This window comes from Scylla paramamosain, chromosome 17 (assembly GCF_035594125.1).
Source record: "Scylla paramamosain isolate STU-SP2022 chromosome 17, ASM3559412v1, whole genome shotgun sequence".
NCBI lineage: Eukaryota > Metazoa > Arthropoda > Malacostraca > Decapoda > Portunidae > Scylla > Scylla paramamosain.
Window position 1 is genome coordinate 9461419 of NC_087167.1, and position 23423 is coordinate 9484841.

The window sequence follows — 23423 nt, forward strand, 5'->3', positions numbered from 1 at the left end:
GGAGTTGGAAATTACTGATGCAAATATGATAAATGAATTTAAGACAAAAATTAGACAAAAATAGACATTACAACAGGACTGCACAATCATAGCTCATTTCCTGTATGTCACAACTAGGTAAATACACAGATCACAACCAGTGTTTCTTTGACAAAGGTGGATGAAAAGGCGGAGCTTTTGTTACCCAAAATGCAGTTGCAGATATTGATGCAGATTTTTTTTTTTCTTTTATTAAAATGCAGATATCCAATACATCACTAATATATATATATATATATATATATATATATATATATATATATATATATATATATATATATATATATATATATATATATATATATATATATATATATTAAAACCCTTATAACTCGACACTGTATAACTCTGAATTTTATATAACTCGGCAAGGCAATGAAATATTCATTATAAGAAATAAATTGCAAATAGAAATAAATAAATAAATAAAACAAATCATGCATCTTGATATGTTGCTGAGTTTTAACCACATCCTATTGTCAATTCAAGTTGTACAGTACAATACAGAACAGTGCAGTAAATTTAAATGATTGTGTATATAATGCAGTATCATGAAAACATGCGACCGATTCCCACACATCTATATCTTACCTCCCTCTGCTTGGACTACATAACTACATGAATAACTTGGCAAGGCAGGAGCCCCTATCATGCCAAGTTATAAGGGTTTTACTGTGTATATATATATATATATATATATATATATATATATATATATATATATATATATATATATATATATATATATATATATATATATATATATATAATTTCATAATAACTCACTCTATTTTAATCACATTCCAATTTACTACACTTATAATGCATATCAAATTTTACTGACAGGTGAAAAATAAATTACATTATGTTAGGCAATATGGTGAATGAAAATAAAATGAAAACAGAGATTAGCAAAGACAAATCTGTTTTACACTGCTGGGAATTGACCAACTAATTTTCTTATCTCCTGCATTCCCTAAATGCTGGTAAAAAGACAATAATCACAATTAGTACTGATTGAGATATTGAAACACTATCAATTTATTACTTGACAAATTTTTAATAAACAGGACAATAATGAGATATAAATGGTGCCATTCTGGTTCGGTTGCTATGGCTGAATAATGAACCGCCAAACACATGTCCTAAAGCTCTCAAATGTTTGTTCTCTCATAAGTGGTGTAAAAATTAGCTAACATTATTTCATAATCTCCAACAAATGCACAATAATATTGTCCATGAATGCCAACATGCAGAATTTTCATATATAATCAATTGAAATGTCAAATTATGAATTAATATTTGTGTCATTGACCTCCATGATTCTATTGTGAGACAAAGGCCTCCCAACCTTCTCCACTCACCTCTGATGGCTGCCTGTTTATCCTAAGCCATCCTGGCAAAACTTATCTCATTTCTTTATCTAGTTCTAGTCTGCTCCTCCTAAATTTCAGTGTCTTTAAATTGCCATTCCATTACTCTAAGTGTCCATCTATTGTCTTTTCCATCCATGATGTATCCTGCCCATGTTCATTATTACTGGATTCCAAACTACACCACAATCTTTTTTTTTTTTTTCTTGTTTTTTTTACTGCTGGAATCCAGCATGGAGATTAAGCAGTTACCACAAACAGTTCTTTGTAGTCTTCTGATATGCCTTAAAAGGTAGGAGGGTTGATTCAGTAATGCACCATGGCCTATGGAGGATATTTTGGAAGTGATTACAATTTTTCATCAGTTATCTGGAAAATAAAGATTTTATATGCTAAATCTCATTACAACACTTTTGGGTCATATGTATTCTAAATATTGTATCTACTAAGAGCATTTTAAAAACTGACTAAGGAACAGATAAGTCAAACCAAAGAAGTTGTTGGCAGAGAAGGTAAGAGGTGATGGTGTTTCCTGATGCTACTAGTGGGTGGCACACTGGACACCCCGATGGGACTCTGAGTCGTCACTTTCGTTGCTGTCGTCACTGGAGGAGCCGCCACCTCCACCCTCACCTCCCACACCACTCCCATTGCTAGTGCTGCTTCCCTCTGCCATCTGTGGATGATACAGTTTCAGATATGTTATAAAAACACCAGTTACCAAAAAAACATGAACTTTTGAATTTATCCTCAATAGGAAGACAGTGAAGCTCCTACTTGCTCACACTCTTCTTTCTACATCAGTATAGATTTCATACAGGAAGATCCACTGGCAATCTTCTACTATTCTTTACTGCATCTTGCTTAGCCTTACTTAGAGATTTTTGTGAAAAGCTTTTGATAGTCTGGTACAGGTTGACAATCACTAATCCGGTTCCACCATTGATCTGGCACTAATTTTGGTTAGCATAATTTCATATTTTCAGGGTCAGTGTGCCAACCTGCCACCGCTACTGTTTGTTGGAAAGATGATAAAATGTATTAAAAGTTTTAACACAGAGTTACAAAAAAAAAGGACTGAGGAAGAAATGTAATAGTGAAACAGAGGCAGTACAAGATTAACAGAAGCAAGAAATGGTTGACCAAAGAAGCACTGCAAAGTAAATCAGGTCACAAGAAGAATTAGAAGCTATTTGCTGCATAATCACCTGGCATCACTTCCAAATACAGGGAAGCCATTCTAATTTGCCTTCTCCATTTATTATTAAACTTAATCAGTTTTAGCTCTAGCCAATGCTCCAGTGAATAAAGGAAATGCTTCTTTTTGTGTAAAGTGCAAACACTATAAATTATCCATAAAAGATAAGATTGAACTTCTAAAAAAAACTCAACAGTAGTGTGTCCGTGCGAAGCTTGTTTGAATTATAGAGCACTGCACAGCTTTATTGCTAACGGTATTTTTTTTTTATGTAGGAGGGACACTGGCCAAGGGCAACAAAAATCCCCCCCCCAAAAAAAAGCCCACTGAGATGCCAGTCCCATAAAAGGGTCCAAAGCGGTAGTCAAAAATTGAAGGATAAGTGTCTTGAAACCTCCCTCTTGAAGGAATTCAAGTCATAGGGAGGTGGAAATGCAGAAGATGGCATGGAGTTCCAGAGTTTACCATAGAAAGGGATGAATGATTGAGAATACTGGTTAACTCTTGCATTAGAGAGGTGGACAGAGTAGGGGTGAGAGAAAGAAGAAAGTCTTGTGCAGTGAGACTGCAGGAGGAGAGGAGGCATGCAGTTAGCAAGATCAGAAGAGTAGTTAGCATGAAAATAGCGGTAGAAGATAGCTAAAAATGCAACATTGTGGCGATGAGAGAGAGGCTGAAGACAGTCAGTTAGAGGAGAGGAGATGATGAGACTAAAAGCTTTTGATTCCACTCTGTCTAGAAGAGCAGTATGAGTGGAACCCTCACAGACATGTGAAGCATACTCCATACATGGACAGATAAGGCCCTTGTACAGAGTTAGTAGCTGTGGGGGTGACAAAACTGGCAGAGACGTCTCAGAATGCCTAACTTCATAGAAGCTGTTTTAGCTAGAGATGAAAATTAATGTGAAGGTTCCAGTTCAGATTATAAGTAAAGGACAGACTGAGGATGTTCAGTGTAGAAGAAGGGGACAGTTGAGTGTCATTGAAGAAGAGGGGATAGTTGTCTGGAAGGTTGTGTTAAATTGATAGATGGAGGAATTAAGTTTTTGAGGCATACCAAGTTTGCTCTGCCCCAATCAGAAATTTTAGAACGATCAGAAGTCAGGCATTCTGTGGCTTCCCTGTGTGAAATGTTTACTTCCTGAAGTGCTGGATGTCTATGGAAAGACGTCGAAAACTGCAGGGTGGTATCATCAGCGTAGAAGTGGATAGGACAAGAAGTTTGATTTAGAAAGTCATTGATGAATAATAAGAAGTGAGTGGGTGACAGGACATAACCCTGAGGAACACCACTGTTAATAGATTTAGGAGAAGAACAGTGACCGTCTACCACAGCAGCAATAAAACGGTCAGAAAGGAAACTTGAGATGAAGTTACAGAGAGAAGGATAGAAGCCATAGGAGGGTAGTTTGGAAATCAAAGCTTTGTGCCAGACTCTATCAAAAGCTTTTGATATATCCAAGGCAACAGCAAAAATCTCACCAAAATCTCTAAAAGAGGATGACCAAGACTCAGTAAGGAAAGCCAGAAGATTACCAGTAGAGCAGCCTTGACAGAACCCTTACTGGCGATCAGATTGAAGGTTGTGAAGTGATACATGTTTAAGAATCTTCCTGCTGAGGATAGATTCAAAAACTTTAGATAGGCAGGAAATTAAAGCAATAGGATGGTAATTTGAGGGGTTAGAACAGTCACCCTTTTTAGGAACAGGCTGAATATAGGCAAACTTCCAGCAAAAAGGAAAGGTAGATGTTGACAGACAGAGTTGAAAGAGTTTGACTAGGCAAGGTGCAAGCACGGAGGCACAGTTTTGGAGAACAATAGGAGGGACCCCATCAGGTCCATAAGCCTTCCAAGGGTTTAGGCCAGTGAAGGCTTGGAAAATATCACTGCGAAGAATTTTAATAGGTAGCATGAAGTAGTCAGAGGGTGGAGGAGAGGAAGGAACAAGCCCTGAATCATCCAAGGTAGAGTTTTTAGCAAAGGTTTTAGTGAAGAGTTCAGCTTTAGAAATAGATGTGATAGCAGTGGTACCATCTGGTTGAAATAAAGGAGGGAAAGAAGAAGCAAAGTTATTGGAGATATTTTTGGCTAGATGCCAGAAGTCATGAGAGGAGTTAGATCTTGAAAGATCTAACTTTCTATTAATGTAGGAGTTTTTGGTTAGTTGGAGCACAGACTTGGCATGGTTCTGGGCAGAAATATGAAGTGCATGAGATTCTGGTGATGGAAGGCTTAAGTACGTTTTGTGGCCCACCGCTCTGTCATGTATAGCATGAGAACAAGCCGTGTTAAACCAAGGTTTGGAAGGTTTAGGTCAAGAAAAAGAGTGAGGAATGTATGCCTCCATGCCAGACACTATCACCTCTGTTATACGCTTGGCACACAAAGACAGTCTCTGACACAGAAGCAGTAGTCATTCCAAGGAAAATCAGCAAAATACCTCCTCAGGTCCCCTCAACTAGCAGAGGCAAAACGCCAGAGGCACCTTCGCTTAGGGGGTTCGTGAGGAGGCATTGGAGTGATAGGACAAGAACAAATATGAGATTGTGATCGGAGGAGCCCAGCGGAGAAGAGAGAATGATAGCATAAGCAGAAGGATTAGAGGTTAGGAAAAGATCAAGAATGTTGGGCGTATCTTCAAGATGGTCAGGAATATGAGCAGGGTGTTGCACAAATTGCTCTAGATTGTGGAGGATAGCAAAATTGAAGGCTAGTTCACCAAGATGGTCAGTGAAGGGAGAGGAAAGCCAAAGCTGGTGGTGAACATTGAAGTCTCCAAGAATGGAGATCTCTGCAAAAGGGAAGAGAGTCAGAATGTGCTCCACTTTTGAAGTTAAGTAGTCAAAGAATTTCTTATAGTCAGAGGAGTTAGGTGAGAGGTATACAGCACAGATAAATTTAGTCTAAGAGTGACTCTGTAGCTGTAACCAGATGGTGGAAAACTCGGAAGATTCAAGAGCGTGTGCACAAGGGCAGGTTAAGTCGTTGTGCACATAAATGCAACATCCAGCTTTGGATTGAAAACGAGGATAGAGAAAGTAGAAGGGAACAGAAAAGGGGCTACTGTCAGTTGCCTCAGACACCTAAGTTTCAGTGAGGAAAAGAAGATGAGGTTTAGAAGAGGAGAGGTGGTGTTCTACAGATTGAAAATTAGATCTTAGACCATGAATGTTGCAGAAGTTAATGAAGAAAAATTGAGAGGGCAAGACACTTAAGGTCGTTATCTGAAGAGCAATCTGACCTGGGAACATTTGTGGTCTCCACCCCAGATGGGGACTCTGAGGCTGGTGTAAGAGTTGCCATGATAATTTTGAATTTTTCAGTGAAGGGTGTGTGTGTGTTATTAGGTGCTTTTAGTTTTGTGTGGAGGAAGAGAGTTGTCTTTAGAGGGCAGGCTGTAACTGCCCCCTTGTGTTATGAGACACAAAGGGAAACATTCAGAAAGTTCACAGCTGGTTTTAATAACAAGTTCACAGTACCCCCTGATCCAGTGCTTTAGATCTCACTGGGAGTAATCATCGTTTCGGCAGGTGTCTACTGCCTCCTCCACATTGTACCAATGTGGGTGTACCAATACCGTCAATACTGGCAGAAAAAAAGTTGTATCAGTACAGCCCCACCTGTTAATCAACTTGTACTGATTTATAAGGTATTTTAGAGGTAGGATGAGGTGATTAACTGTTGGGTTAGGTGTATTCTAACTTAATCCCTCTGTAATCTGGCAAATTACTACTCTGGCACCCTGCAGGTCTCAATGATGCTGAATTAGTGGTGGGTGACCTGTACAAATTTTTAATATCAAAGCATCCCTCATATAATTTCTATCCATCTCGATGCACCTTTCTCTCTAGTTTTGTTGCAGGCTGTTCTATCACCAGAATGGTAGGCAGCCACTGTTCTTCTAAACCTATCAACAGTAGTGTTCCATAGGGCTGTATCCTGTCACCCACCCTACTCCAAGTAGTTATAAATGATCTCAGTTGAACTTTTTCAACCATGCTAATGACTCTACCTTGCATTTCTGTCATTTGCCAGATTTTCAACTCACCAGCAATTGAACATTTCACATAAAGAAGCCACAAAATGTCTAAATTCTTATTTTCCTCTTATTTTCAAATGGGGCCAGCAGACCATGTTGTCAAGTCTCAAAAATTCAATTCCTTCATCTATATACTTAAAAGTATAAAGAGAAAATTAGGAAAATTTTATAAGAGAAAGGTGGTACAATCCTCCTTAGGTGACTTCTCACAACTCACCAGTAAGAAGTTAAAGTTTCTGCCAACCCTTTAACACTTCTAGGATCAACCTTTTCTTGCAAACATTTTATATCTGTTCTTATGAAGAGAACATGTAGAATATATATATATATATATATATATATATATATATATATATATATATATATATATATATATATATATATATATATATATATATATATATATATATATATATATATATATATATATATATATATATATATATATATATATATATATATATATATATATATATATATATATATATATATATATATATATATATATATATATATATATATATATATATATATATATATATGGTAAAACACTAGACATACCCTTTGGTGACGACGGTCAGTACGACGTATATGATGCCACAAGACCATGAGCATCTCAGTATCTAGAGCATTGCTGTCCTCATTACGCTCCTTGTGTCGTTTTTCCAGATTAGTCTTGACAATCTGCGAGATGAGAAAGAACCATAAAAACATACTAAACATATGATGCTTTGAGGTTCACATATGTGCATGATGTCCTGATCATTATGTCATTGAGCAAGTTATATAGTTTCTTGGTGTGTAAAATAATTTCCTGTTCATACAATGTTTTGCTTTGTCTGTTCACATTCATAGTAATACGTTTATAATTAAATATCTTAAAGTTTGACTCTTCAGAAAGATTTTTATGTAATTTCAAATTATGATTAGGAATACATTCCTCTCATCTCCATACCTGCTCAAGGTCAGACAGCTGTGGGTCCTCCTCACAGGTGGGCACCCAGATTTTTATATCATCATCAAGTCCACTTGTAGCCAGTACAGGGATGTGGGGATGAGGCTCTAATACATTTACCTGCAAAGTGAAAACACAACCTAAAATCTGTTCTGAATATAGCCAGTTTAGGAAATAGATAACAATAAAAAAAGGACAATTAGTAAACTATTTATATCATGGTATGGCAGTACAGCAGTTGGTGAACTAAGCTCACAACTGAGACATTGAGTCCTCAGTCAGCCAAAGATAATTCTAGTCTGGTCCTAAACATTTTTAATATGGGATTCTAAAGGTAAACACAGTTCAAACAGATTAAGTGATGAACTAAACTAAAAAGTTTTAGATGATTTAAGCATATAAATATGATGAGTGGAGAGAGAGAGAGAGACAGAAAAAAAAAAAAAAAAAAAAACCCAGCAGAGTATGAAGGTAATGAAATAAAGTGAAGGAGTGTGTGAAACTAAAAGATAAGGGTGGAGTACGAGAACTGCACATGCATGCAGGACCAATGACGGAATATTTTCTCATAGTTTAATTCTCTTGGAGAAGTTTCCAGAATGAGCATAACACCAGAAATATGGAAAACCATAATAACATAGCAGCATTTTTCATTGTAAAATCAGTGTAAAGGAAGGGTACTTTAAGAATAACTAGTATATGTAGCCCTGGCTTGTTCACTCTAAGCACTACTCACCACACCAGTCTCATCACCCCGCATACACTGCACAATGGCCTCTGTCTCCCGGTGCCAGAAGAAGATGTTTCCACAGTCTGAGCCAGACACAACATACTGGCTCCCAGGCCCAAAGAAGTTGACACCTTTTACTGCAATAAACATTTCAGAAGACAATAAATGCTAGAAATGACAGTAATGGTGAAGAAATATATTCTATCATATGTAACTAATACCTATTTCTTAAAAAGTGAGCTACATTGTTTTCTTCATTTGCTTCCACAGTTCATTAACACACCTGTGGCATTGTTACGGTGGCCAGAATACTTGTGAGCTGCATCTGCAGCCTCTGATTGCATTGTATCAAACAGATAAATGTCATCATCGTTGTAAGATGCCACAATGGCATCCCCATTCCCACTGTAGACTGCACAAGTGACAGTTGGGGCAGGAGAGGCATCATACTACAGGAGATAAAAGTAAGAGATTAAACAGAAACATATACAAATGTCTTTAAGGAAATTACATTAAATAAATTAACAAATATTAATCTCTCTCTCTTTCAAAAATAAATAAATAAATAAAATAAAACAAAATAAATAAATAAATAAGTATATAAATAAAAAAAACCTGGCATACATTGTTTTCATCAATGTGCTATCAGCCTGCACACTGAAAGCTAAACTGAGTAAACTGCATGAGCCTGTGCAAAGCCTCAGCTGAGAAGACATAGGTTTGTATCTAATGATGGTGGGTATGGCTGCTGGAGTCTACCAGCACTTGCTTGTAGATTCAAGAATCTTAAACCTACATGTTTAAGATTCTCTGTTAGAATGTCCCTCTTGCTTGCTTTCTTATCTTTAGTTCATTGACATAACTGTACTTCTTTACATCCCATTCAGTAGTCAAACATGCCTTTAAGTCTTTTAGCCTTACTTGAAGATCTTGGGAACTTATTTACACTTTCAACACCATATCATATAAGCAGGTAGCCAATATGATGTAAAAACCAGTTAAACAGAATATCAAAGACCTAAATTTTGAAGAGCTACACAAATTCTGAAAATCCATATCTTCAAGATCAGAATTTTAAACCCTAGCATTTAAATCACTAGCTTGTTCCCTTATAATCATAGCATATATAATCCCTTTAAAACTTTCATAAATGTCTTCTTACTAACAAAGATAACTGTGTATACAAAAATACAAACAAAATTAAAACCTGTGTACCTTAATAATCAAAAGAAATAATTTGCATAAAGTGGTACACAGCTACACAGTTACAAACATTCTGTAATGAAACTTAAAGGACACTGGGGATGACAGAGGTATTGACATATCAAGAAGATAATTCTACCTTCATGTGCTTATTCATGAGTTCATAAAATAGTTCAAACTGTTCACCATGCAACTCATGCAACAGGTATTCTATAATCTATAAAATAAATCAGAATGCTTGATACTGATTCACCACTATTCATCCTTCTCCCTGCACTGCTGCACCACACAGCAATTACAATTCACCTTCACACATTACTGCACACTCACCAGGTGTCGAGGGCAAAACTTGAGCACAGGAAAGTTAAGGGAGGCACAGCGGCGGTCATACACACGCACGTACTGGTCATGGCCGCTCACACAAAACTGGTGTTCATTGACTGGGTGTGCATGGATGCTGTATAAGGAGATGCGGTTCCCTGACAAATTCTTGACCAGTGCCACCCTGCGTGATACAAAGGAGTGTAAACACTGTTGCAAGCCAGAAAAAAATGTTAAAATATATTTTGAGATGCTCAGAATCATACTTTTTAAAAAACAAGAAAATTGCCTCTAAAGTTTGGCAACATTTAAACACACATATCTCAGAAACTAAAAAGATATTCCATTGCATTTTCTTTTCAAATATTGTGTAACATCTCTGCTATCACATTCTGTCATGTTCATTACAATAATGACAACAGTAATAATGTAATGACGATTAATTTGACTATGGTGATATTGAGAATGTCAACCTTGAAAGTAAAAATATTAATAAAGTTTATAAAAAAAAAAAAAAAACAAGAGAAAAATATAGTTGTATTTAGTTACATCACTGGATACTCATTCTGAGTTATGATTGGTGTCATAGCCCATGAATGCATTGCAGTTATCAGCATCAATGTTAATGGCAGCCTCCAGTGGCTACGCTTTGCTTTGGTGAAGAATTTCTCTTCCTTCCCTTCACCACTCATACAACTCATAGCATTGTATTTCGGTAGTAAAATAGTACAGAAATGATAATGCTTGCGTCTCCACTTCAGTGTAAGCAGAGTCTGTCACCAGTGATGGAACCATGGATGCTGATTGGCCAGGAGGGTAGGTCTCATGCATTCCTATCGGTTTAGAAGTGCTTAATGGCACTACATGCATTACATGGCTAGCTCTCATTGGCAGAGAGTTCTTTACACCATGTTGTCCCTTTAAGGAGATGCTTGGTATCTTATACTTCCATGCTCTGGGCTTAGCTCGAGGCTGTGTGAGAGGGGTTAAAGTTAGGTTTACTTAATGGGAATTTTGACCTTATTGCCACATGTATTCTGTACCTCTGAGTCATTCACCAGGAGGGATGTTTGGGGAACACAGTACTATACTTAACAGGGTTTCAGGCAGTATGGCACTTGGTATAGTATCATTCTAAGCACCTCATTTATAATCAATGAAGGACATGTGTTAAGGGAACACAACAGTGGATTTACATTGAAATTTGTGAGGCTGCAGACTTAGGTCCTAAAAATTATTAAATGAAATTCTATCTATCTATCTATCTATCTATATATATATATATATATATATATATATATATATATATATATATATATATATATATATATATATATATATATATATATATATATATATATATACCAAGCCAGCAATTCCAACCAAACAAAACACACATTCGCATAGTTCTAGATGTGGTGGTGTTGCACTGCTGCATCACAATGTGAAGACAAAACTCATTCACACAGTTTTAGATGCAGCAGTGCCACACCACTACATCATACTGAATGTGAGGACAAAACACACACACACACACACACACACACACACACACACACACACACACACACACACACACACACACACACAGTTCCAGATGTGACAGTGCTGCACTGCTGCATCACACTGGATTTAAGGACAAAATACACACACACTCATACAGATCTAGGCCATATGGCCAGAATGAATAAACATTTTCAGCATTTTCAAAATCCTGAGTTTCTTGATCCTTAAGTTTAGTACTATGCCTTTGGTAAAGCAAGCATGAGACTTGAGAGGGTATTGTTCATGGGTAGAAAATGGTAAAATTACATCCCATCTTTGTACAAACATGGTCAATGAATATATATATATATATATATATATATATATATATATATATATATATATATATATATATATATATATATATATATATATATATATATATATATATATATATATATATATATATATATATATATATATATATATATATATAAAGAATAAGAGACACTAAGAACAATGATCAACATAAATGACATGAGATGTTGACAAATATACAACTACCATTCCTGAGCCTCACCTGCTGGGCTGTTCTTCCCTGATATCAATATTTAGTACAACAGCATCTTCTCCAGCAGAAAGGACTACATGAGGGGAGGTGGGTAGTGTGGCTAACTTGTGAGCAGGGCCTTTGTGTTTAGCCAGTTTGCGGGTAGATTTGTATGCCCCTGAGGAGAGCTCAGCCAGACGCACTTGGCCATCACGTGCACAAGACACAATGTGGGTGTCCTCATGCAGAGGCAGGAACTTACTCTGAAAAAGATAAATAAATATAAATAAATAGATTAATTAATCAATTAACTATAATCAATCAAATAAGAAAAATAAATGAATAAATAAAAAGATAAATGTATGTTTTTCAAAGGGAAGCTTTCAGTCCATTATCAATAATGAAAACATAAATTTTGTTCTTTTACAAGAATAAATTATTGTCATATGAATTTCTTCTGCATTATGTGTAACTATCATCCAATAACTTTCTTAAAAAAAAAATAAAAAAGTTTGGGGGGGATTTTTGCATGGTTCTCCAATAATATGATTGGTGCACAGAGACAGTGAAGACAAAAGAAAATAACACTTATATTAATGAATAAGTATCATCCTTACCATCATTTTTCAACATTTCACTCAACCACCATTATCATTTTCAAGATATTATTTATTTCTAAAGGATACTCCATAAAGGATGGCTTTATCATAAATACCTTTTTCGACACCCTGTCATACCCTTTTTTTTTTTTTTTCTGTTTATAACATACAACACCTTTTTTTCCATCTCCTTCCACACTGTTATCTTTTCCCACACTAAATGACTTCCCTCCTCATATTTACGCTCATACTCTCCCAAAAACCATTCTTAATCGCTAAGTGAAGGACATGTTGGTAAGAACCAGGGTCTCTGGTCAGAACATTTACAAATATGGTTATTCTTCCCAATATCATATATCTATACATACTTGGTCTACAATTATGAAATGAGAAACATAAGAAGTGTTTATCCTCCTATTTTATTATGGTGTTGGCTGTGGCTACAGCTGACAAAACATGCAGCTACATTCATCACCACATCATCAAATGGTGCCCCATGCTGGTAACACCATAACTTTTGGCACCTAGCCTTCTTCCTAAGGTGCCTTCAGCTAAAATTTCTTTTTAATGTTCTGCAGTGCAAGGAGGAAATGAGGATGAACACAAGTGGCCTTCATTTACATTAAGATAAGATTGAGGGATACATCCAGAGGGAGAGAGGTGTCAGAGACATAGACAAATAAATAGTGTTGCCACTTCTCTATAGTGAAAAGCATAAAGGTATATATTAATCAATGATAGAAGCAGAGGAAGTAATATCACACAAAATGAATGTCAATAAATGTACCAAGGCATTTGCCAGATTTTTAGGAAGGTTCAAAACTATTCATAGAAAAATCTAAAATTAAGGAGTTGGTTATACTGATATTCAATGACTCACTTGAAAAACATTATTATGGTGACCTGACTTGAACGTGATGGTGGCTTTCTCCCTTGCCCAATCCCAGACAGCAATGTAGAAATCATCTGAGCCACTAGCCAGCAATGTGCCTGAGGAGTTAAAGCTGAGGGCGTTGACACAGCCATGATGAAACTCCATTTTGTATATGAGCTCCAGCCGTTTGGGCACATGTAGAGAGTCGTAGTAATGGTTGCTGAACAGGACAGAACTTTGATGATTTGCTCGACCACCTAACTGTCTGCCAAAGGGAACAATAAGGCAGTTAGTATCAAAATACCTGGTTTATTATTTGAAAGACATAGTCTTACAAGAGTTTTGCTATGTATGTAATGTATTAAAAGTTGATAACCATGCCTCTTCACAATATCTCAGCCTCCTCAACACCACCACCAACTTTCTCTAAGATAGTGGTGGTCCTATCACTACCTTTAATTCTAGTCTCCTCCTACTGCTTTCTATCTGCCTACTGTATCAATATTGCCTCACCAGTTCCTTCCCACACTTCTTGGTATGATTAATATAAACTACTCATTAACAAAAATGTAACTATGAAAAAAAAATTCAGAGTGTAGTGAGGTAGCATAATTATAAATATCACCAGCCATCCTTCCTTCTAAACCATCATAACATTTCTTGAAGTCATCCACCACCACCTCTTTGGGATTTTCTCAACTTCCCTCTTCATTAGTCTCACACATCACTTTTACCAGTCTGACTTTCTTTCTTGTTCTTCATTAAGAAGCAGAAAACATAGAAACAAATGACTAAGAAGGGTTGGCATGGCAGATGACCAGTCCTCTATACTATCATTCCAAACTGACTTCCCATGCTTCTTACACTCCTTTCCCAAGGGAAGGGATTGTTGGGATATTTCTGCTATTATATCAATGCACATCATTCACTAGACACTTACTTAATGCAGTGTAGCTTTGACTACTACCTCGGACTGTTATGCCAACAGGTAAATCCAGCTAATCATGGCTAATGGTAGATTTAAGCTGTTTCCGTTAGCTACCACTTTTGGTATGTTGAAAGACCTCTCTCCTTTTAGCAGATCAAGTGAAGGGAAAAGGATGGCTCTAATGTAGTGCAGCAAGGATAAACTAACTCTTGTATCAGGCCCTAATGCATGCATAGACTGTCAATGAACTGGGCATGTGATCCCCACAAAGTGTAGGCAAAGAGGATCAAGTCTTCTCTGTACTAAAGGCCAAGATGCAAGTCATTGCTTGTGAATATATGAATATATCCATGTTGACACTTTCTCAGCTAACCCTATTTAAGGGGCATGGCAGCCTGGTATACAGGGAGATGAAACCTGACATTTTTTTCCCTCATTAGTGGTGGTGTCCCAGGTGCGTAAGTGGGCAGTGGTGGTAGTTTTGGTTCATGCAGGTCTATGAATATATAGAAAGACAATGATGAATGCCCTCCAGTCCAGTCATACACTTTGCTGCTCAGAGAAATGGGTGACAAAGCCTCTGCCTTTCTCATTACCAGCAGAGGAAAAATCATTATCTCTTGCCAAAGGAGTTTCAAATGACTCTTCAGAGGTTTCACTGTCATCTTATATAACCTGGAATTCCAGAGATGGATTTGCTCTGTTCTACTTGGGAGTCACAAAAGTTGCCAAATACTTCCCTCATGGATCTATAAATTATGAATGAGCCCTATGTGTTAAGAGGAAAACACTCATTTCTCAAAAGAATGTGCAGCCATATATCACCAGAATCTGAGAAAATGTGATACCTAAAATAAAAACCTAGCCTGAAGTACAAAAGATCATGCCTTAAAAGATGATCACCAGCCAGAATGAAATGGGCTCACACCTAAATAAATAACTGTCACCATTTAAGAGTTCAAATTCTTAGGCTGCTCTTCATAAGGAATTCTTAGTCGGCTGCACTATTCCAGTGAAGCTAAGAATAAAGAGGGAGACAACAGAATAGTGAATGTTAGTAGCTTGACCTAATGATACTTTCCTAAATAAAATAGTGTCTAACCTGTTGATCCTTAAATCCATCAAATGCAGTTTTGTGGTACATGCTATTTTCATGACTTAAACATCTTGCTATTATGAATCAACAGTACATGTGAAATTCATAAAAAAAAAAAAAATTTGATCTCATTTTGGCCACTATGACTACTGCAGTAAGGGAGGGCAAGACCTCACTGTACACTCCACAGCTGAAAGAAAACCACCATTATTATAATACAAACATATCTTAACAAGCAACAAAAAGGCACAAAAATAGGACTGGGGCCTACTTCCAAAAAATTCTTATTCTTATAGAGATGAAGTATGACTACTTCTATTCAATATGGGTCAGCCAAAGGTAGAGACAGAGGACTGCAATTACTGAATGACTGTCTATATAAATAATTTTATGTATTCTCATGAGATAATAAATAATATAAATGCCTATGAATATTATGTTTATTCACTTCATAAGAATGCACATAACATGAGGAAAAAAATATGAATGAGTGATTTCCTGTTGAACTTTGCATTAGTTTCCCAGGAGAAAACAAATATAACAGCACACACTTCTTTCAACTTTCCTGCACTCGTTCTACACTCACACATGGCAAATTTTTTTACCTAGGTTTTGAGCAATTTGAATTTGAATTTTAAAAATTAATATAGTTTTTGGGAAGCCAGATGAAATGAGATATAGGCAACCTGATGCCATGCTATAGCAGCATGTAGCTAATTCTCTTTGTACAATTAATCCACAAACCTCTTTAGAGTTTGTTCAACAAAATTCCATTCATGTTTGGGCTTGGGCCGCTGTCTAATCCTCATCAGTTCTGTGTTGATAGCTGCTTCCACTTCTTTCCGGTGTGACTCATCCTCTAAATGATCACTGATACTCCGCCTGCGTCCTGTGTCATCAGAGTCAGAGTCAGTGTCAGAAAAAAGACCACCAAACATAGTCTGACGTCCATGGTTCCTCTCAGGTGCAGTTCTCCGCCGTTCAGTAGAGGGAGAGTCCTCTGTAAGAATGTGTGAAACCTCTTCTTTAAAATGTGTTTGCATAGGCCTATTCATTACCTAATAAAAACACTGTTGTTTGTATAGTTATGTTATCTGTGGTGCACAGTAGTTTTAAACACCCAATCCTTTTCTACACATGCAAACAAATGTTTCAAAATAAAGCATAAATAGAAAATCTGACAAGGCAGAAACAGGATCAAAGAATTAGACTCCATACACATATCTAATACATACTAATTTCTCTCCTGCTTGGGAACTGTTGCATTATAACATTCTAGATTATGGAGGCTCCCTTCCTTGGAAACTGGAAACTTCACATTTCATCTCATTTCTAGCTAAGAGAGCTTCTATGAAGTTTGGCATTCTGAGCAATCTCTGCCAGTTTTCCTCCACCCCCAGCTACTAACTCTATACAGGGGCATATATATATATATATATATATATATATATATATATATATATATATATATATATATATATATATATATATATATATATATATATATATATATATATATATATATATATATATATATATATATAGGGGGGTTCCACTCACTGATCAGAATGAAATCAAAAGCATCTTATCTTATCAACTCCTCTCCTTTAACAGACTGTTTTCAGCCTTTCTATTTGCTGCAATGTTGAATCTCTTACTACCCTTTACTGCTATTTTCACACTAAAAGTTCTTCTAATCTTACTAACTGCATGCCTCCCCTCCTCCTGCAGCCTTGATGCATGAGACTTTCTACTTTCTCTCACTCCTATTTTGTCCACCTCACTAGTACAAGAGCTAACCAGTATTCTAAATCTTTCAACTCTTTTTCTGGTAAATTATGGAACTCACAGGTTGCTTCTGGATATTCCCCTTCCAATGACTTGAATTCTTTTAAGAGGGAGGTTTCAAGACACTTATCCTCAATTTTTGCATAGTCCATTTAGCTTTTTCTTTAAGGACTTGCACTTCATTGTGCTTTTTTTTTTCTTCTTTCTTTTGCTTTAGGCAATGCCCTTCTTACATAAAAAAAAAAAAAAAAATATATATATATATATATATATATATATATAAACTTTGGAAAAAGTAGGCTCTGACTCAAGAAATCCAATTACTGAAAATAATATCTATGATAAAGAAATATAAAGTTCAAATGACTGGAATATGAGATCACAACTTTCATGGAAAGTTATCATATCCACAAAACCTCCATCAACCATGTAAGAATTAAACAACACATATTTACCTGTAAAATCGAAGGGGGTGTTTGCTCCTGTAACTTCCATTCCCTCAGGACTGGCTGGCTCCATCTCCACCTCCTCTTCCCCTGGATCCATGTTGACAGGGGAAGTAGAATCCTTCCCTGCTCCTTCCCCTCCCCCTGTAATTGTGACCCTTGATCTCAATATTCTGGAAGCTCCTTTCTCAGCCTCATCATCACTGTCCTCAGAGCTTGACTCAGACACCCTAGGCCTGTAAATGCGTGGGCGGATCCTTAAGCTCCGACCACCCGAGCTCCCAGCCGAAGACGAGCCATCTGCTGTGGATTTTGTCTGAGAGTCTGCATCATCTCCTTCAGTTCCCCCCTCTACTGCATTACTGTACTCCCTATTCTTGGTGGGTGAAGTGGTGGTGGTGGTGGCAGTGGTAGTTCCAGTAGTAGTGGTGGTGGTGGTGGTGGTAGTGACAGATGTGGTAGTGGTGGTGGCTCCATTGGGGGTCTTGGTCTTTTCTTTGGGGTTAGAGCCTTTGGAGTCTCTTCTTTTGGGGATAGAGCCACTCTCCCCACCCCCTACCAAGTCTTTTAGGGAGTTGTCGGTTTCTTCAGCCATATGGGAAGCCTCATGTACTGATAGAAGAGATAATTATTACTTTTGTACTACCACAGATAAGGCATAGTTTACACTCAAAAGTATTTGTAAGCCTGTAGCTATAAATGAAAATTAGAAATATAAAAATGTCTACAATGCATTCCTTTAGATATAGACAACAGAATCAATACAAAAAAAATATGTCCAGAGATTGCCTTTGTTGCTGCCAGGACTCCTTTAGGACAATTAGCTAAGCTAATGCATTTAAATACCTTTTCTTGCCCAAAATGACTATGCATTTACATACCTTTTCTTGCCCAAAATGACAACATAGGGAAATGACAGGGGATAGCAGAGTGGGCTGAGAGGAGACACAAGTGGGATGGAGCACAGAACAGAGCACTGGTAAGACAACAGAATCTCATAATACTCATGCCACTCTGTGTAGGTGGCATGATATGGTACATTGGTGTAATTTTAAGTTCCTTTTCAGGGTGAAGCAAAATTTGACACTGAATTAGTCAGCCTCACCTTGGGGAGACTGATTCATTGTCAAGCACTGCAGTATGCTGTTAATACTTTGCCATCTTTCCCTGATTCTTTATATTTTCAATCAATCTGGCAAGGAATGAGTGTCTTTTGAAGTATTCTGGTGATAAATCATTCCTCCAAATCGCTAGAACTGCAGTTTTTTATTTTTCTACAGATGATGCGTCATAGTCACTTAGCTTTGCTTTCATATATGACTGACAGTTTTCCATAGAATTCAAGTTAGGGGAGTTTCTTGGCCAGTCCAATAGCAAGAACAGCTTGTCACAGAACAGCTTATCACAGATTTGCACACTGGCATGGGGCACCATCTTGCATGAACTGGTCAGCATCATGCAGCTGATAGCAAGGCAAATAATGGTCCTCCAAACTTGTTTGTACTTCACAGGATTCATGATTTCTCCAATTTTAAGAGGTGAGAGAGAGAGAGAGAGAGAGAGAGAGAGAGAGAGAGAGAGAGAGAGAGAGAGAGAGAGAGAGAGAGAGAGAGAGAGAGAGAGAGAGAGAGAGAGAGAGAGAGAGAGAGAGAGAGAGAGAGAGAGAGAGAGAGAGAGAGAGAGAGAGAGAGAGAGACCCACTGCCCTACTAAAAATACCCTGAAACCATCACTGAATCTGGATATATCACAACTGTTACTTCCAAGTGCACTCGGAAGTGTACCATGGCCGGTGTGCCCCACTTGACCTTGATATAATGCACTGGAATGTACTTTCATCACTAAACATTACTTTTCCCATTGTTCAGTGGTTCAGTTCTTATGTTTTAGCAAAGTCAATCTGTTTTTTCTGCATTTTTTTTGTAAGCAGTGTTTTGTAGCAGCTTGGCATAAAGGGAGTTTCAAGTCCTTCTGTAAGCAATGTTGTATGGTGTGCAAGGATAAATCTTTCATCAGGGTTGGGTGGTTTTTCTTATGGGTTGTGGCAGAAATTGATGATTTTTTAAAAACTTTTCTGTACAGATGTTTGCAGCTTTTGTGGTCTTCCTAGGCTGGCCAGAAAGACCTTTACAATGTGGAAGAGCATCAGTTCTTCAGTAGCAACTGGGGTGGCATGGATTGGACATTTTGACTGCTTCCTATACCTAATAATCACAGCAATAAAAATTTCCTTGTCACCATGCAATAGTCTAAGCTTCTTCCTCCCTAGAAAGCTTAGTAGCACCCATCTCTAATTGCAGGTGGTGAAGTAATCAGCAACAAGATTTTATTACAAGCATAAGCATAACTGACTGCTGGTGAGAGTACATAATGTCCTCCTCCTTTGCCAGTCAAAGCAACACTGGCCATTAATCTACACTCTCCTCATACAACCGCCAAGCACAGATAGTTTTTAAATACTGTTAAATTTAGCACTGACATAATGTTGTGGAGGAAGGTGCACACAGAATTAGAAACTCTTAGCCATTCATGACATGTACTGGAGTTTTTTTTTTTTCTTGTTGCCAACACTGTAACTCTAACGTAAGTCACATCTAACACAGGCCTTTAGTGGAAATGAACCCTCAACATCAACAGTGACATGACTGTATATATATGTAAACTGCATTCACAAATTTAGTATGAAGTATTTATCTAAATTTCTAAAATGTATTTATAGTAAGACCAGTATAATTTGGAGGCTAGGTGGGGTCAGGGTGTGAGTGCAGCACTGCTTCTTTTCCCAAAACAAAACCAGGTGGGCCATCTCCCAGGGAACATGTAGCGGGTGATTCCTGCCAGGGTGACGTCACCTGTGCCTCACTGTTCCTGATGAGTTCAACATTTTATTTTCATCATTATATATTTTTGTCAAGTAAATAATATATTTCCTCCTTATATTCCTTCAAATTATCTTACAAATATTATTAAACATAACAAACTTCCCCATGTTAAACCTGGTGTGAGTTAATAAAAGTGGCATGTCAAGACAAGGTCACTGCCTCACCAGGGCCTGGGTTAGGCTGGGCAGGTGAGTGTTGCTCCTCATGATGAGCTTAACATAATTTTTTCATTAAGTGAATAATACATTTCTCAGTTGTATTCCTTCAGATCATCTTCCGAATGTAATTTTACATAACATAGTTGCCCACCTTAAAACAGTTATAAAAGTTAATAAGAAAGTTTTGTTCACAACACTATAATATTTATGCCACATTTCTTTATTGATGTATAGATATACTTTAATTTTTGTGAGATATTAAAATATCCCACAACTGTTATGGTGGAGGGTTGTTGCTGGGCAGGACACTATGGTGAGGCGCAGGGTTACACCTGTTGGCCTCTCCCTTTCAGGCCATGTGTAGTGAGTGAGGCATGGGAAGGTGACAAAACTTAGAAGAGAGCAAATGTGGAGCAGAGCAGTGGAGATAGCAGCAATGGCAAGACAAGTCTGGTGCCTGTGGGTCATATCTAGCTGTGGAACCTCCCTGTTGCTGAAGGAACAGAGGCTGGTAGAGCCTCTGCAAATTGTCTGCTGTGTACCTGGGGGCCGACATGAGGAACAATTGTGCGAAGAGAATATGTCCTGTAGCTGTGAGGATTACTGGCTACTGGGAATTGCAGCTGAGGGAAGTTTTCTCTGTGTTCAGCTGCAGCTCTTGCATTATGCTCAGAGACATAGTGTGCTTACATAGCCATGTTTGCTTTGTGTGTATTGGGGCCCCATGTTCTTGTTCTCCTGGGCAGCTGTGTTGAGGCTTATTGTGGTGTGAGGCTTGTGGTGCCCCCATCTGCCCTTGTGTGTTTTGCAGGGAAGCCTGAGTGATTCTGGCCAGCAAGTGTGTGTGGACAGTGAGTGCCACACTTGAGACTCATTGCTCCGCTGGTGTGATTATTTTGTACCTGCAGTGTTCTGCGAGAGACAAGATAACTTTGGCCTGTTCTCTAGTGAAGAAACATATGTCTGTGCATACAGTCTTTGCATGTCATTCTTGTCTTGCACTCCACTACCATGTTAATCCCTGTAAGTTGCTTCCACCTGCCTGGTGATGGAGTGAGTGTTGTCCTGACTTCTCCTCTGTGTGAGATGCTGCCTGCCTGGTTAAGAGCATTACTAGTGGCTGGTTGGCTGTGGGCAGTGGTATAAGTCATGGGTGCCATAACAACATTTGCATAATAATTATACTTGTTATTTCTCCATCTTATTTTTAAAACCTTATAGATGTATCACACAAGTTACTTGGCAAAGTTTTAGGAAAAGTGGCCACATTGTAACCATGTTGTGACCCCATCCTAGCTGGTAAATTAGTCTGGTCTTACTATAGTACTTGAATATATTCAATGCACATATGTAGGGCCCCCCCTCAGCTAATGCTGCAACATTGGTCTAGTTGTGCTAACCTTTAATCTATGAGAAAAAATAATTGTAATTATGAATCCCTAAAAACTAATTAATTAAATATGATATCACCAGAAAAACACCTTTACCACCACTGAGAAACAAGCACAATTCTTAAATAATACAAGAGCTTTACATCAAGTGCCTCAAATTCTTGGAGGAACTGAGAAATTGATCTAATAGCAAGATCAGTCACATATGGGGGATTGTCACCAAGGAATTGAGCCCTAGCCAGACACTCAGATGTAATCACTAGTCTGACAGCTAGCAATTACACCAAGATAACACCCATGCTACTGTGGATTTAGGTTGGCCTGAACTGTCCTGCCACTGTAAAAGAACAAGTTCATGGAAACATCATGCTGTAGTAGTGGGTCAGTCAGCATGCTGCCTTACACCAGATATACAGAGTCACAGAATCAGGTATAATGAACCACAAACACATCTATTTTGAGTATTACAGCAGGGTTAGGTAGGTCATGAATATTCTTCTGGATCATACTTATATCAGTAACCCCTATGCTCTTAGAATGGATTAAGTCTGGTTAAACTATATTACATATGATAAGTTATACTAGATTAGGTAACCTTATTCAACCTAACTCATTATAACCCAACTCAAAAAAATAGTTGGAATGGCTCATTCCCACATGATTCACTTTTCTACCATTTTCTCCATCTTTAACTACAGGTTTTCCTTAGTTCAAGACTATATTCTCATACACTTAAACTACTACGTGACATTTCAGAAGACAAATGGTCATGCAAATAAGACTTATCTAACTTATGTTATTATCTTGATCTACCAGTTAGCGATGCTCCTTTTGGGCTTGCTGGAGAGCGGGTGTAATAGTAATAAGCTATTTCATTAATGATGTTGGGAAGATTGAGTAATTAAGAACTATCACGACAACTAGGAACATATTCATTTCAATAAACACTGGGGATGAATACCACTAAGCCCTGCACCTCGTACTGTAACAAACGCAATTAAACTAAAGATTCACTGCCAAGACTAGGAAAGAAAATAAAATCACTCCTAAATGTACCAGTGAGTAAAATTAAGAAACAATTGAGACGTGTCTACCGTGGTTTTGCAAGCGGCCTGACTTCCCCTCTGGAGTTTGGTTGCCACCTGAGGTTTGGATGAATGACAGGACAGTATTCTGGAAGAGGAAAGACGGGCAAGATATGGCAGGCAGGCAGGCAGAAGTACAGCTGAGTCCTCACCTCCGTTTGTTGTCGTGAGGCGGAGTGTGGGAGTGCTAGATGTCCCCACCTCCCCTCACTTACTACCTATTCATTCCTTCTGCTGTCAGCCATTAGGGGTAAAAACTATATGACGCACTTGTTTTTT

At 37.6% G+C, this 23423-nt stretch overlaps 1 protein-coding gene across 3 annotated transcripts; it reads right to left on the reverse strand.

The window, feature by feature from the left end:
- Positions 1 to 1079: 1079 nt before the first annotated feature.
- LOC135108447 (DDB1- and CUL4-associated factor 8-like) lies at positions 1080 to 23423 on the reverse strand. Of its 3 annotated transcripts, none has more exons than XM_064019485.1 (11): positions 23297 to 23423; positions 17639 to 18241; positions 16140 to 16395; positions 13378 to 13636; positions 11929 to 12161; positions 9873 to 10047; positions 8623 to 8788; positions 8346 to 8476; positions 7610 to 7729; positions 7216 to 7338; positions 1080 to 2088 (listed from the first exon to the last, which is right to left on the reverse strand). In XM_064019485.1, exons 2-11 carry the CDS (start codon positions 18222 to 18224, stop codon positions 1954 to 1956), a joined length of 2184 nt encoding a protein of 727 aa, XP_063875555.1. In that variant the 5' UTR covers positions 18225 to 18241; positions 23297 to 23423; the 3' UTR covers positions 1080 to 1953. The 3 variants fall into 3 exon arrangements, with proteins under 3 accessions (XP_063875555.1, XP_063875554.1, XP_063875556.1); XM_064019484.1 differs by having other exon boundaries at positions 23154 to 23324; XM_064019486.1 differs by having other exon boundaries at positions 23202 to 23303.